General features: G+C 31.1%; 3 protein-coding genes across 4 annotated transcripts; 1 reads left to right on the top strand and 2 right to left on the bottom strand.

The window, feature by feature from the left end:
• Positions 1–1509: 1509 nt before the first annotated feature.
• On the bottom strand, positions 1510–3172 carry LOC124529815. The gene is made up of 3 exons (XM_047103731.1): positions 3164–3172; positions 2662–2687; positions 1510–2331 (listed from the first exon to the last, which is right to left on the bottom strand). The coding sequence occupies exons 1-3, from the start codon at positions 3170–3172 to the stop codon at positions 1584–1586; spliced, it is 783 nt and encodes a 260-aa protein (XP_046959687.1). The 3' UTR covers positions 1510–1583.
• Positions 2434–7241, top strand: LOC124529622 (mitochondrial dicarboxylate carrier). Of its 2 annotated transcripts, none has more exons than XM_047103434.1 (6): positions 2434–2653; positions 3468–3640; positions 3736–3848; positions 4261–4400; positions 5087–5294; positions 5390–7241. In XM_047103434.1, exons 2-6 carry the CDS (start codon positions 3469–3471, stop codon positions 5633–5635), a joined length of 879 nt encoding a protein of 292 aa, XP_046959390.1. In that variant the 5' UTR covers positions 2434–2653; position 3468; the 3' UTR covers positions 5636–7241. The 2 variants fall into 2 exon arrangements, with proteins under 2 accessions (XP_046959390.1, XP_046959389.1); XM_047103433.1 differs by having other exon boundaries at positions 2434–2657.
• A 1512-nt stretch (positions 7242–8753) lies between these two features.
• LOC124530016 (diacylglycerol kinase epsilon) lies at positions 8754–15308 on the bottom strand. Its single transcript, XM_047103989.1, has 12 exons — positions 14965–15308; positions 14725–14887; positions 14529–14650; positions 14278–14401; positions 14126–14199; positions 13558–13692; positions 13296–13432; positions 12546–12717; positions 11238–11415; positions 10354–10409; positions 9718–9807; positions 8754–9225 (listed from the first exon to the last, which is right to left on the bottom strand). Exons 1-12 carry the CDS (start codon positions 15160–15162, stop codon positions 9100–9102), a joined length of 1575 nt encoding a protein of 524 aa, XP_046959945.1. The 5' UTR covers positions 15163–15308; the 3' UTR covers positions 8754–9099.
• Between the last annotated feature and the right edge of the window lie 229 nt (positions 15309–15537).

Raw genomic sequence — 15537 nt, 5'->3', positions numbered from 1 at the left:
CAAAAACACTATATTTCTTACTGACATTTAATTACTGTTAGTTTAATAAAGTCACATCAAATCATGAGTCGAGATGGCCCAGTGGTTAGAACGCGTCTTGATCTTAACCGATGCGCAATCAGGCAAGCACCGCTGATTCATGTGCTTAATTTGTCTTTATAATTCATCTCGTACTCTGCGGTGAAGGAAAAGATCGTGAGGAAACCTGCATATGACGCACAGAAATTCTGCCACATGTGTATTCCACTAACCCGCATTGGAACAGCGTGGTGGAATATTTTCCAAACCTTCTCCTCAAAGGGAGAGAGGGCTTTAGCCCAGCAGGGAATTTTTAGGCTGTTGTTGTTGTTGTAAATCAAATCAATAAACATTATTCAAGTAGGCTTTTACAAGCACTTTTGAATCGTCATTTTACAATTAAGTGAAGCTACCACCGGTTCGGAAAGTAGATTCTACCGAGAAGAACCGGCAAGAAACTCAGTACTCTTTTTTAACATTTAAAAAATACATACATATAAGTTATGTTAGTTAACAATTACACAACAATTATTTAAATTAATATATCATGCTTGGAAGTTTTACCATCTAAAAAATCTCATATGAAAGGTACTTTTAATAAGTTTTTGAATGTTATAGCTTTAGGAGCTGGCGTGGCCTGCCCCGCTCTTATCAAAGTTTATTTTAGAGGATCCCCAGAGCTCTCTGGTCTGCACCAACTGGCCCTACGATGGCTACACCACTGTGGTTAGCCTCTACACAGCAATTAGGTACAAGTGCATACCACATCTATACTTTTACGTTTAAAACAATGAATAGTTCTAACAAAGAACTGTTTATTTTAAATAGGCTTTGAAAACAGTTGTTTGTTTTCGTCGAAAAAATTTTTTGTAAATACATTCGTAACATTTTTGTATTAAACATTCCACGGTCGTATTCGCTACAAAGCAGAAGTTGTATTATACTACGCTACGCACCTACTAAAGTGCCAAGTCCTCCTATAATTACATATTTTAAATTGACATTTATTTGGAGGAATTAAAATGGAGCTCGATTTGATTGCGCAAGCTATAAGCTTAAAAGCCGGCGAAATCGCTTGCCGCTGCTAGTAAATTCATCAAATAAAATCATGTTGTCTGAAGAATAAGCCGATTGTAATCATAAATAGGTAGTCTTTTAACCCTGACTGATTTACATAATGTCGCTGACATATAGGCACTTATAATCATATCCTATATCTAAAACTGGCTAGCTAGTAAACTAGTTGCGTGTCATCTTCACTATCGCTATTAGTATCAATATATCTACCAGTACAATACTGATTCCTTGTCTCCCCTGCTTTTACGTTCTTTAGGACCAGGTAAGCAAGCTAAGTGTAAAAAAAGCCTTAATTTTTTTAAAAGTCAACGATTTTTTGAAAATAAGCCTGTTAAAACTCTATAATATATAAAATAAAACAAAAATACAAAATAGGATTTAGGTTTAAAAGAAAAATTGCTTATAAACTTTTTGTATAAAATTTATTTATATTTTATTCTTAGCTTAATTTTATGGATATATATTTTTTCATGCAAAGTAAACAAATTTTAAACTGTGCCTGGTGCCAGTAATTTAACTCCTCTATCAAATAATTTAAACAGGTATTGCGCTGATCTTGGTTCAAAGATGTACCTGTGTTCATTTTCATACTTATTACTTAGGTACTTGATATTTAAATGACCCGATACATCTGCACTTAAGCCTGACGATAAACTTTCTACCTCAGCTAAAGTATTTGCTTTATGTGAAAGTAAATTTGCTAAAACATACGTAATATCATCATCACATGCTACATTGCATTGCAGTATTAAGTAGGAATTGCTCAAACTTCTTATAAGATCAATTAGTTCTTTGCAAATTTCATTAACTTGTCTAATATTTAATTGTAAGTCAAATAAATGAGACACTCCATCAAAAATAACATTCACAGAATTGAATTTTTTGTGCATTTCCAATAAAATTTCTTTTATTTTCAACCAAATTTCTTGTGATGTTAAACATTTATTGTCTAATATAGAGTTTGTTATAACTTCGCCAACATCATAAAAATTAATAATACCAGAGTCCACAGATTTTTGCAAATTATAGTTCATTTTAAGACCTATGTGATGATAATGTTGTAATGAGTGATGCGCTGATATAACAAATACGGCATTTTTATTTTTTACACAGTGTCCAAGAACACAACTTGTAATAAAAGAACTATCACAGCCATTTAATTCTTTAACAACAATTATTCTGCTTGAATCAAAAGTTTTCTCCAACTGCAAACTTGTCAGTATATCTGAAGTCATTCTGAAATAAAATTATGATTATATTTAGAATCTGTACATTTAATTATAACTTTTAAAAAAGTTACGCAATTTAAACAATTTTTAGTTTACGTTTTTTAGCGTAACTGTAAGTAATCTATTAATATAACGTGTACACAAAAAAAACGTAAGTGCTGACGAAATATTGTCGCTAATAGAGGAACTAATTGAATTCTGTACCCGGTAACATTGTTATATAACTAAAGACATTAATCACATAATAAATTAAAACAAGATCATTCTTATCAATAAAGCTGTGATTACAGTGAAATATATTTAATATTGTGCGAAGACAGTGATTGAAAGTAAGTACCTCTTAATAATTATCGTTCCAAGACGCTAAATGAAAACAAACGTTTAATAAATAAAAGGTATTACTTCTTGCTTATATAGAATAATTTACATTATCGATGTTAATAAAACTTTTAATCAAAATCGTGCCATCGACTTAAATATGACAGGACAGGTTTCAATTTTTAGGTTATGTTTATTTTATTACTATGAATTTAATGATAGACCAAGAGACAACATCATGAAGTATTACACAAAAAAAAGTCAACCCCATAAATATTAAATAATTTTTATGCAATCCATACAAAATACTGTCTTGTAATTATTAAATTATTTTATAACAAAGTGTAATTTGATTATATTGAGGTCATTTAAAATAATTAAATATTTTATGTTGTTAAGGATATCTAATAATTATTTAATTGAATCATTTCTTTATAGATAATATATTATACTTAATTAAGATTTGTTATTATTGAAACTGAACGCAAATTCGCAAAACGTCTTGAGCCCAACGCGCTGACATTTATCATTACGATTTGTCATTTGACAGATGAAATTAAATGACATATGACAGTTGGACTTGAAACGAATAGGGAAAGAGTAGGCATTTATAATAATGTATTCATATTTTATATGTATTATCTATTTTGGCTTAACACAGTGCTAATGACCAGTATAATGCCTTATAAATAACTACAACTGCTGAAAATGTTACATAACAAGCGACGGAAGTTAATATAAATTACTCTTCACAAAGTTCCAGATCATGAAACATTAAATTACACTGAAAAGTAGTAATTGGTAAAATTTATAAATTGTTTCTAGAATGGCAAAGGCAAAGGAAATTCGTGTATCGCAATGGTACTTTGGCGGTCTAGCTTCTGCTGGAGCCGCTTGTATCACTCACCCTCTGGACTTATTAAAGGTTCAAATGCAGACTCAAAAAGGAAAAAACATTTCGATGTTTCAGCTTACTGGAATAGTTTTAAGAAATCAAGGTACATATTTTATAGTATTCATTTATTTTTAAAAAACTTTTCTATGCATATACTAAGTTAAATCTTGAATAAATTTAAACATATCCCGGTAACAGGTGTCATGGGACTTTACAATGGTATCTCAGCCTCTCTGTTACGTCAACTCACATATTCTACAGCCAGATTTGGAATTTATGAAGTAGCAAAACAACAACTTACACCCAAAGATGTAAGTAAATATACATAAAATAATATTTTTTTTATATAAATGTTACTGTGTTATTAAAATAATTATTGACACTTATAAACCGAAACATGCTGTAAATATTATTTTCTTATTTAAGCTGATTTAAATGACACTGCTCCAACATTTGTTGTTATCTTTTACAGATCTGCATATCAAGTTCTTAACTGTACATGATGTAATTGCCATATGACCTGTATAATCTATTTCTTTTTAAGAAAATCAATGACAAACAATATTATATATTTGTGTCTTAAATAACAATTAATGAAAAATATCACAATGATATATGTAAACACATAATTCAGATTCTCTATAATCTCATTGAATAACACACTGTCATACATGTAGGTACCATGTTCTCTATTTAATATTGCAATTATTTTTTGACTCACAGGGCTCAGCAATTCCATTCTATATGTCAGCATTTTTAGCTGGCTTAGGAGGTTTCGCTGGAGGCTTTGTTGGTAACCCAGCAGACTTAGTAAATGTCCGCATGCAAAATGATGTTAAACTTCCTCCAGAGCAAAGAAGGAAGTATGTATTTTTCTTATTTAGACTTAAGTAGGAAAGTATTGTTATATAAGTATTTCAATGCTTATCTCTAGTCAGTGTTATTTTCAAATTATTATACAATATATAAACAAACCAAAAAACCTTGTAACCAAAATCTTGTTTGCAGTGGTAATCACATTGACACATTAAACTATCTATATGTAAGATGTTGTGTGCTACTAATTACAAGAACATGATTTTTAATATAAAACTTGAGCATAATAAAACTTGGTATTGATAGATCAGAAATCAATTTTTTTTTTAACATTACTGTCTTTATATGGCTCTGGATCAAAACTTAGAGCTGATCATCCATTTTATAAGACTAATTACTGCTATTAGAAGTGGAAAAATAAATATTTAATTGCTATTATATTGATATTGTTAAGAAGAGTTTTTAAATTTTTTCACTCACATGTCAGTTGTGTAATGTAATTAAAAATGTCAGTATATAAAAATAATAATGGTGCAAAAATTTTTTTGGTCTTATCCTACCTTATGTTTTTTAGTCATGATTTGAGATTGTCATTTTTAGTCATAGAAAATTGAATGAATAAACTGTATGCTATATAGTTTTTCACAAATGCATAATGAATAACATAGATTAATTATTGAAGGTGTAACTTCAAAACGAATGTTAAAGTAAAATGTATTATAATATTTTTCAGCTATAAGAATGCGATTCATGGGATATATCGTGTAGCTGCGCAAGAAGGCGTTTTGCGATTGTGGGCTGGGGCTTCAATGACGTGCAGCAGAGCAGCCTTGATGACTATTGGCCAATTGTCATTTTACGACCAAATAAAGACAATATTGCTAGCATCGCCTTATTTTGGTGATAATGTGGCGACACATGTGATGTCAAGTTTGCTAGCTGTAAGTGTTGAAAAAATAATGAATTATATATCTTAACACAAACAGTACTTACATATAATGCAAAACAAGTTTTCTTACAATTTTATTTATTTCAGGGAGCCATTGCAACGACACTCACACAGCCAGTAGATGTCTTAAAGACAAGAGCAATGAATGCGAAACCAGGTGAGGTTAAAAGCATTTTTAAACTGATTCAGAACACTGCCACTGAGGGACCTCTAGCATTTTTCAAAGGCTACATTCCAGCATTTGTAAGACTTGCCCCACACACTATCCTAACATTTGTTTTCTTAGAACAGCTAAGAATGAACTTTGGCTATATTAAGAGCATAGATCTTTAATTAAAAGTTTTACTTTCCTATTAATAAAACTTTTAATGAGTACACTAAATGGCCTTGGTATATCATGTTCATTTTGAACTGTTAAGGGTATAACCGCAACAAAGTTTTTATTGTTATATTGTGGTGATTACGATTTTTTTATAGTTTGATTGTATACAATTTTCTGATAAAGAGATAATATTATATATCTTTTAGGAAACTATAAGTAGAATTGAGTGTTCAAACACCTAATGGGTGATGCTTTATAGATTTCACTTTTGGCTGATTTTTATATTTGTAGCTGCATTTAGATGGTTTATATCTTAGGTAAATTCTAAGAGATCTGTGTTGCACTATATTTGATAATATTTATATATTATCACATTTTTATTTTTTACATGTTTTATTTATTTTTTAAATTTTGTTACTTTTTTATACAATGTAAAAGTTACCATAAATACAGAAGTTTTAATGAAAGTAATGTATGTATCATATTTATTTGGCTGTGAGCCATAAGTGTCTCAAAGAGAAAGGCGGAATATGAAGGTTACATTAGAAATTATTTTCGGTTTATTAGTACATATTTTTAATATAAACAACTAGTGAATTAATTTTTATACTTTTATTGAATTTTGAAATTAATTTTACAAGAGAATTTACAGAATCTTTTTATTTATTAGGATTTGAAAACAAATTATGTATTTAAAATTAATATATAATGTCGTTTAAATAAACATTCTACAAGATTATCATATATTTTTTGTAAGATTTATGAGTTACACGTAAATATATATATACAAAATTATTCATAACTCAAACCTGCCAAACCATGGCCTATGAGAGTAGAATGTTGGTTTATAATTGGATATCTCATAAAGAGACATGACATGTTGGTATGAATATTAGAGAATCTAATCTATTTTTTAAACTGCCAATGTAAATATTAATAAAAATATACCAATATAATTATCATGCGTTATCTTCTGAATTTATAAGATCCAGATTATGATAAATATTGGAAATAGAATATAATGATAGAAATATAATTAAAAATACATGCACGTCAGTGCCAAATTTAATAGCAAAATATGCCTACAATTTTACCATTTTCTTTTTTCAAGTAAATTTATTATCTAATATCTTGAACATATTGTGATCTTGTATTTTTGTGACAGTCATTTTACATTCCTGCATAACTTTTATAGAACATAAAGTATTATATTCATTCTATTACTAATTAATCTAAACAAGAATCAGTACAATTATATATTTATATATATAAATTATTAATTAATGCAAACATATATGTTGTCGTGTAATGTAGTGCGTAGCATGATTTTTTTATTTATTTTTGAATGCATGTATATTTGTACAAACAACAAAATATAATTATACATTATGAAATCTATGTGAATTAGCCAATAATGTGACTATGAATCAAGTTACCTTAAAATTAATCTTCCAACTTTAAATTAGAAACAGAATATGAAGTTTTTATGTCTTTATGTAAGTATATTTACAAATGTATAAACAATCATATTTGTTTTGATAGCCGTAGTATATTGTTATAGATTTTGACAAACTGTCCTTGTTATTAGTGGTTGTGCATTAAAATGTTAAACATTGACATTATTGTTTTATTACCCCCAATACCTTCCTCTGATGACGTAGAATTTTTATATCCGCACAATAAACCTCAAATAACCTAACCCCAACACAATAATAAATTTATGCCTCTTTTGCAGTTATTTAAATAACGGTAAAGTACAGTAATGTTTCGTTTCGTTTAGTTTTTAGACAACATCACATATATTACTCTGATCCAATGATATTCTAATAAACAGATATGTTATATTCATACTAAACTACAGAAAAAAGTGTGCCGCGCCGGGGACCGTTTATTTTAGTTTATTTTTACATTTCGTTAAAATTAAAAAGGGTAGCTTGATAAAAATAATAAATAAAAGGGATAACTAGATGTTTTAATTACGCAAAACGTATTACAACGTAATTATGATGTATTATAACGTATTACTACGTAAAACGACTAAAGGCAAACGTCCCAATTAGGACGTTTTCTAATCTTCACTTTTTGCGCGTTAATAACATATCTGTTTACTACAACATCATTGCTCTGATCCCAATGTAAAAATAGCTTGTTATCTTTGAAGTGTTTAAATTATGTTTTAGACAAACGATATTATGTAAAGTTTCGTAAAAAATAATAATGTTATTGTCCTACGCCATCTCGTACCTTACTCTTAATCATGCTTTCCCTTTATTGTATGTTCAATCGAACGCAATGAATATCGATATGTAAGTAATTAAATAAATTGTTACTACAATCTTTGTACGACGTTTTTTTTAGAAGTCTAGTCTAAAAACAAATATACGTCATGACAAAAGGGTGAGTGTATAATAATCTTATATAGAAAAACCGAGATAGGTGATCAGAATGTGAAACCCAGAAAAACAATAGGTATCTGATCGAACTTTCCTGTGAAAACAACCTTCCAACACATCATGAAAAAAATGGTTTTTACTTCGACTACAGAATATAGGTTACAGTTATAAGTCTCCGATCTTTTGCAAGAAATATTTAGTAATAGTAAAAAAAAATTAAGTGAGACATTCAAATTAGTCAATCTTGTCATAAAGAACATCACTGCATCATCATTTATTTATCCTAATTGTTGTGGTGTTACATTTATTTAAATTAAAGCAAAAAACGGTTTGTAAAGTAAAACAACTATAATTTAAAACATATGCTAAAGTCAAGTGTCGATATCGAAGTCGATTTCAGTCTTAAAACTTCTATCCTTATATCTTTTGCAATATTTTTTTCCTATTTTCTATTTAGACACCAGAAGCATTATATATGTGCGCAATATATTTCTTAAATTATGTTCTAAAACCTACATTCTACGTTATCCAACAATAATGAATGCAACTGATCTTAAATTTAACTAATTATATATTGTCCATTTGATCGTAAAATTCTTAAATAAACTGTATCGACTTTTAGAAGTATTTTCGAATCTTAAATATTAATCAAATATATATCTGATTAATCTAAGATAAGCCTTAAATAAAATACGGAGTTATATCATTATGATATTTTATTTTCACAAACAGTTATTATCTTTTAACAAATATCTTTGGATATAGAGTATCTTACACCACATACACAAACACCAATACAGATAAGATATTTTAAATAGTATAACACACATTAAATATCTATTGAATTATAAATGCGTCACAGACAAATTACTGGACTTCAAATATTTAAATATAGTATTGTATATTTTATCATAATATTATAAACTTCATTTAAAAATGTATTTATCAATAAAGTATTTTTTGGCATGATTTTTTTTTTAATGTATATAATTAATATGCGAAAAAATATAATTGGAATGAGTATTCGAGTATTAGATCAATAGTGTGGAATTGATCGTTTTAAAATAATTATGTTTATTTGATTATGTATTATTGGTATGTGGTCGCAGCATGGTGCTCTGGCCAGCGGGTTCTACGAATATGGTGGCAGAACCTTGCATCCATGGTTCGCCGTCCACTTGCATAGCGCAACTGCCCTCCAACTCAATCTTTAAAAAATACATTTATTAACTATACATACTTATGAAAATATCCGTGCATTTCAAAAAAATATGGAGCATACCCAACATTTCCTCTGGGTAAGAATGTTTAAAGGGACATTTTTTATAATGGGTTAAAATGTATTTCAACAACAACAACAGCCTGTAAATTCCCACTGCTGGGCTAAAGGCCTCCTCTCCCTTTGAGGAGAAGGTTTTTGGAACATATTCCACCACGCTGTTCCAATGCAGGTTGATGGAATGCACATGTGACAGAATTTCTATGAAATTTGTTACATGCAGGTTTCCTCACGATGTTTTCCTACACCGCAGAGCACGAGATGAATTATAAAGACAAATTAAACACATGAATCAGCGGTGCTTGCCTGGGTTTGAACCCGCAATCATCGGTTAAGATGCACGCGTTCTAACCACTGGGCCATCTCGACGAAAAGGTATTTAAATTTAATTAATTAATAATTTAACAGTACAAATACGTACTTGTACATGAGATGTCTGTGTAAACCGATATGGTTCGGCTAAGCCGCACTGAAGTCGAGCTATATGGAATGACGACGATACACCTACCACCTATGAAATAATAGATTATAAGGTAACTTAAAATATAATTCACGTTCCAAACATTCTATTAAAATCTTAATTTTACGCCGTGTAGCGAAGTGGTTAGTATTCCAACTTACATTAAGTGGTCTTACATATCTATTTTCTAGAAAACTACAGACTATATGCAATTACAGTTCTGTTTGTACCAGACGACTGGCGACTACTAGTAAAGTAAAAGTAACAGCCTGTAAATTACCCACTGCTAAGCTAAGGCCTCCTCTTCCATTAAGGAGAGGGTTTGGGAACATATTCCACCACGCTGTTCCAATGGTGGAATGCACATGTTGCAGAATTTCGATAAAATTAGACACATGCAGGTTTTCTCACGATGTTTTCCTTCACCGCCGAGCACGAGATAAATTATAAACACAAATTAAGCAAATATATATAGTGGTGCTTGCCTGGATTTGAATCCGAAATCATCGATTAAGACGCACACACGCTTTCTAATCTCAGCTCCACTACTACTAGTAATTTCATATAAATTCAAAATAAAACCATTAAAGCAATTACCTCCACTTTTCCATCATCTACGTATTGCTCACCAACGTCATCTTCACTGCCCAAACCTGTGAAAATAAATGTAATATAAATTATTAAAAATGAATATTCTTCTTATCGAATTTTAACTATCGATTTTTTCAAACTCAACTCAAACTCAAATAACTTTATTCAACATAGAAGCATTACACTTTCTTATTGTTGGTCATTTGAAACACCACCACCGGTTCGGAAAAGAAAATACCCTGACCTGAGAAGAACCGGCGAAAGAAACTCAGCGGGTCTTTTTTTTGTCTCATATATTATATAAATAATTTAATATGAGATGAAATAGCCAGGAGGCGATCGTTTCATTCCTAAGGTGTGCTATCGATCATAAACTCATTAATTGTATACATTTTGCACACAAGCGTTCCTTAATAAAAAAAAATTAAATTAGCAACAGAGGCATTTTGAACGCTTTCTGGGATCATGTTGTAAAACCGTATACATTGTCCCACAAAGAAGTTACTGATTCTATGTAGTCGAGTAACAGGAGTAACAAGTTTGTGTTTGTTCCTTTCACCAATGCTATGTTATCACATTTTCTCATGAAATCATTAATATTTTTTCGTACATACATAACATTGCAGAATATATATTGAGAAGCAACAGTCAATAATTCAATATATTGATTTCTTTAAATTTATTCCTTAACGATTCTTGGGTCTCATAACCTAAAGAGACTTGAATCGCGAGAGAGATCAGGCAATCTTGAGAAGAGGCAGAGCAATGTACTGCGGTGTGTGCCGGGCAAACTCCGTATTGCTACTGATAATTGAATATTGTCCGAACTAAAAACGACTCTGAGATCTATGATTAATGAGTGAAATGTCAGTCGCATAATAACGTCTCACTCCAGAGGTCGACGCCGGCGCCCCAGGAGGGTATGTTGAGCACGACCAGCGCCTGCAGCGGCGGCAGCGCCAGCGCGCGCGCGGCGTGCGGGCCCACGCGCACGCGCATGCGCCGCTCGAGCCCGCCGCAGCCGCCGTCGTCCAGCGCGCGCCCCACGCCCAGCAGCGCGTACGCCAACTACCGCGCCCGCGTTACAACTCTCAAGTTAAGTAAAGTAAAGTAACAGCCTGTACATTACCCACTGCTTAGATAAGGCCTCCTCTCCCATTAAGGAGAGGGTTTGGAAAATATTACACCACGCTGTACCAATGCGGGTTGGTGGAATGCACATGTGGCAGAATTTCTATGAAATTTGTCACATGCAGGTTTCCTCACGATGTTTTCCTTCGCCGCTGAGCACGAGATGAATTATAAAGACAAATTAAGCACATAAAACAGCGGTGCTTGCATGGGTTTGAACCCGCAATCATCGGTTAAGATGCACGCGTTCTCACCACTGGGCCATCTCAACTACAACTTAACTCTCAAGTACAACTCTCATTCAAATGGAAACTTGCTTAAATACATTACCCATCTGCGTCAGAACTAGCGGGTTATTGAGTATTATGGTCTTATTGTGGTTTTTTTTTTTAAAACACTTGTGCCAAAGTTTTAATTTGTATTTATTTGATAATAAAATTACACGATACGTGAATGTTTTGATAGATTTTTGTGAAATTGGTTACGATGAGGATGATTAAATGAAAAAATAAAATTAAATGAATTAAATCTAACATTTCCGATAGAGGCATATTTGCAAGCGATAAATATGCTGGTGATATGTATATTCCTAGATAAAAACGAAGCACACCCGTTCGGAAGCACTCAGATCCCGCCACATACCTGTACCTCGGATAGCACATCAAAAGGCAAATAAACTTAAAAAGCGTGTTTATTACTAGTTATGTTACAGCAAAATACTTTATATCTGTAATAATAGCCATATAGGCTAACGGACATTCATTTAGATTATAATTAGATGGTTAGGTCACATATCATATATTCGGAGATAGACACTTGCTTTTCACTACTTTTCTTCGACACATTTACTCTCGAAGACTAATAACGAAAGAAAGATCCCTAACACCAAATTCGTCAAGTCTGATGAGGCTTAAAATTATAATCAAACAATGCCATCACATCTTATACTTCACCGAAGCGTCAAACAGGACAACTAAACGGCGTTGAAATAAAATGATTTACAGATGACTTATCTTGTTTTATTACAGTGTATGTGAATCTCTTTATTATTAGTCAGCAGTACTCACGTAGTTCAGATAGCGGCTCGCGTATCGGTAGAGGAACTGCGAGCGCGCGCGGTGGAAGTCGAGCGCGACCTGCGCGTCCACGCCCACGCTGGCGTAGTTGTACGCGAACAGAACGCGCTCCGGCCGCAGCCGGCCCAGGCGACCGCGCTTCGGCCTTATGGTTATCTTCCATCTAAATTTGGCCACATTTCGAAAACATACCGACTAAATGAACCAGACCCCGAGCAGAAATTATTTTATTTTATTGGAATTAATAACTATGGCTATTTGACAATGCGAAAAATAAATTGTTGAATTATTGTAATCACTGTATATTATTAGTTTAAAAATGATTATTTACCCACGAAAGTTGAAAATGATACTTAATTTATTCAGAAATCAATAAACAAAAATTCATTTTTTTAAACGTTTGTCACGTGACACAAAACGCTCCTCATTGGCCGGGCTTATGATGAATGTAAACCTTGCTTTTCATGTATGTACCACATATGTACCACAGATTAAAATACAGCAAAGTGACGTCACCGACCCCTTTGCAGCGCCATATTGCCCAAGTAGCGTTTTCGCGCGTTATTTAAATATGGATTTTTTAATAAGATATTTTTCGGCAAATATGTACTAGAAATAAAAAAAAAACAACTTTTACTGGGTTCCTTAACCTCTACTAAATAATATAAAATGGATCTTAAAACCAGTCAAATAGCCTATTATTATTGCCCTGAAATATAATAATTATTATGCCATATATACCTGTCCAATATCTGAATTTTTGCTTGTTTTAATGAACTTATTATAGAATGTGCATTTAAATTTGAGCATCCAGGACCCCATCCAAGAGCTCGTGCTAGGTCATTGCCAGTACCCATGGGTAGAATTCCAACTGATGCCTGTTATTGAGAGCAAAATTGATAAACGTATATTAATAAGATATGAACACATTACAGTCCTAATAATACTCATATAAATAAATTAGTAGGGAAAAATTAATAATATGGTCCTATAAGTTACTTACCTTAATATGTGGGGCCGAATAAAGTGTATTAAGGACCCAGGCAACAGTACCATCGCCCCCTGCCACAAGGATTTTGCAGCGCTCAGGTAACCACCTTATTACTTGCTCAGGTCCCATTAAGCTGATGTCAATTATCTATGATTAGAGAATATAGTTTTCAGAAAATGCTTTAATCAAATCAAAAACTAAACTGAACTAAACTAGGAAAACCCATATCTTAGGGGCTAGTGACTTCCCAATCAATGTTTTAGTTCAACTTTAAATTGAATGCTTAAATCAATAAAAAATTTAAATTTAATGCTAAAATAAAAAGTGTACAAATAAAAAGAGAAAAAAGGTACACAAAATAAAAAAAATATGTCAACTAATCCACATTAGTATAGTATAGTAAAGCAAATTTTACTACCACTTAAACTTCTGCATTTATCCTATATCAAATTTAATCTACCTGTATGCTAAATGCACATATAATGTTATTTGGACGTAATTATGTTAAAAAATAAAAACATGAAATTTTATGATAATAATAAATGATACACAAAAATTAATTTTATAAATAATCATTGACCTGCAGAGGATTCAGAAGACCTCGAAAAATTGAAAGTACTTCATCACTTCTATTACTTCCCGATTTTCGGTTAGCTAGAAAAATTGAAAAACCTTTAAGAATTCCTTCATATAACAATTTTGACAACAACTATTTACTAACAAGATACTAACCAAAAATTATCAATGGTTCCCAATCATTATCACTTTGTGGTTTAATACTAATAATTTTTCCCTTCTCAATGCGCACACTCGTTGGAGGAATAATGATGTCTCTATATTTTAAAAAATCACATTCCTGAAACAAAATAAAATAAAAGAATCTTACAGATTAGATTTAATAATTGCTTACAAAATCACTTCTGCTTTAATTTAAAATATATGTACTTTAATAAAACTAGTTTTATATTAGTTTAAGGCATCACCTCTGTATCGCATAATATATTTTCCTGGGTTAGTTTTGTTCTCTGACACCAGGAGCAAAAGTATTTTTTTATATTCTCTCCTTCTTCATGATGATCAGCAGTACTTCTTGAAACAGAACCCACTAAAACAATTGATAATTTTTATTTTCTTTTAAAAATATAATAAATGTATACATTGTAACAAAATGAAACTTACCATTAACCCACAGATGACAAAAAGGTTTTTCACAGGGCCATGTTATTTGTTTACATCGAAACTTTTTATCTAATTCGCGATGACATTTCTTGCAGGCACTTACTGCACAACATTCACAAAAGAGACCCACCAAAGGGAGCATAAGCTTACCACATACTGTGCACTAAAATAACAACAATAACAAAATATACGTAAACAGCACACAGTCATCGTTCTACCCATTAAATGCAAGTAACTTACGTAAATATTATATGGAATAGATTTATTGCATTCTATACTTCTCCATGTATGTCCACGCACTCGATATTTTGTTTGAATAAAGAGATTATCGCTAGAGAGCGAGCAAAATATTCGATAAACCAAGTAACTAAGAAATAAACCTCCGATCAAAAAATAATAATTAAAGTTAATATGATTTATACTTGCAATTGTATTCATCGCTAACAATTTAAATACGAATTGCCAAATGGTCAAAAAATGTTTTATGTACGTACTATATTTCAAACATTTTCAAAAATAGCACGATACATATTATATTTTAATTTTAATCATTAATAAACAATAATTCAAATGAGTTTGTGGCAATAATAATCAAAACATTTAAAAAATATATTTAAAAATTGACATACCGCAGATTAAAAATATTTAAGAATTTTATTGTTACTTATATATTATTAAGTAATATACAGGAAAATGTTATCGTCGATTAATAGCTAAAAAGTAATAGCAATGGTATATTTAATATCTATTTATTTTTTACTCATATATAGTACATTTTTAAATATAAAATAGAAAATATATTTAAAAATATAA

This window comes from Vanessa cardui, chromosome 5, assembly GCF_905220365.1.
Source record: "Vanessa cardui chromosome 5, ilVanCard2.1, whole genome shotgun sequence".
Taxonomy (NCBI): domain Eukaryota; kingdom Metazoa; phylum Arthropoda; class Insecta; order Lepidoptera; family Nymphalidae; genus Vanessa; species Vanessa cardui.
The sequence above is the reverse complement of the archived record's forward strand: the minus strand, read 5'-3'. Positions and strand labels throughout refer to the sequence as shown.

What these genes read in the sequence shown, in the direction of transcription:
- LOC124529815 (XM_047103731.1), bottom strand. An exon ending in GGAACGATAATTATTAAGAG is followed by an intron (nt 2,332 to 2,661) that starts GTACTTACTTTC and finishes ATTTTATTTCAG; the next exon opens with AATGACTTCAGATATACTGA.
- LOC124529622 (XM_047103434.1), top strand. Translation starts at nt 3,469, where the DNA reads ATGGCAAAGGCAAAGGAAATTCGTGTATCGCAATGGTACTTTGGCGGT. An exon ending in AACAACTTACACCCAAAGAT is followed by an intron (nt 3,849 to 4,260) that starts GTAAGTAAATAT and finishes TTTGACTCACAG; the next exon opens with GGCTCAGCAATTCCATTCTA. An exon ending in CCTCCAGAGCAAAGAAGGAA is followed by an intron (nt 4,401 to 5,086) that starts GTATGTATTTTT and finishes AATATTTTTCAG; the next exon opens with CTATAAGAATGCGATTCATG.
- LOC124530016 (XM_047103989.1), bottom strand. Translation starts at nt 15,162, where the DNA reads ATGAATACAATTGCAAGTATAAATCATATTAACTTTAATTATTATTTT. An exon ending in AAAATTCAGATATTGGACAG is followed by an intron (nt 12,718 to 13,295) that starts GTATATATGGCA and finishes GGCCAAATTTAG; the next exon opens with ATGGAAGATAACCATAAGGC. An exon ending in CGCCGGCGTCGACCTCTGGA is followed by an intron (nt 10,410 to 11,237) that starts GTGAGACGTTAT and finishes TTATTTTCACAG; the next exon opens with GTTTGGGCAGTGAAGATGAC.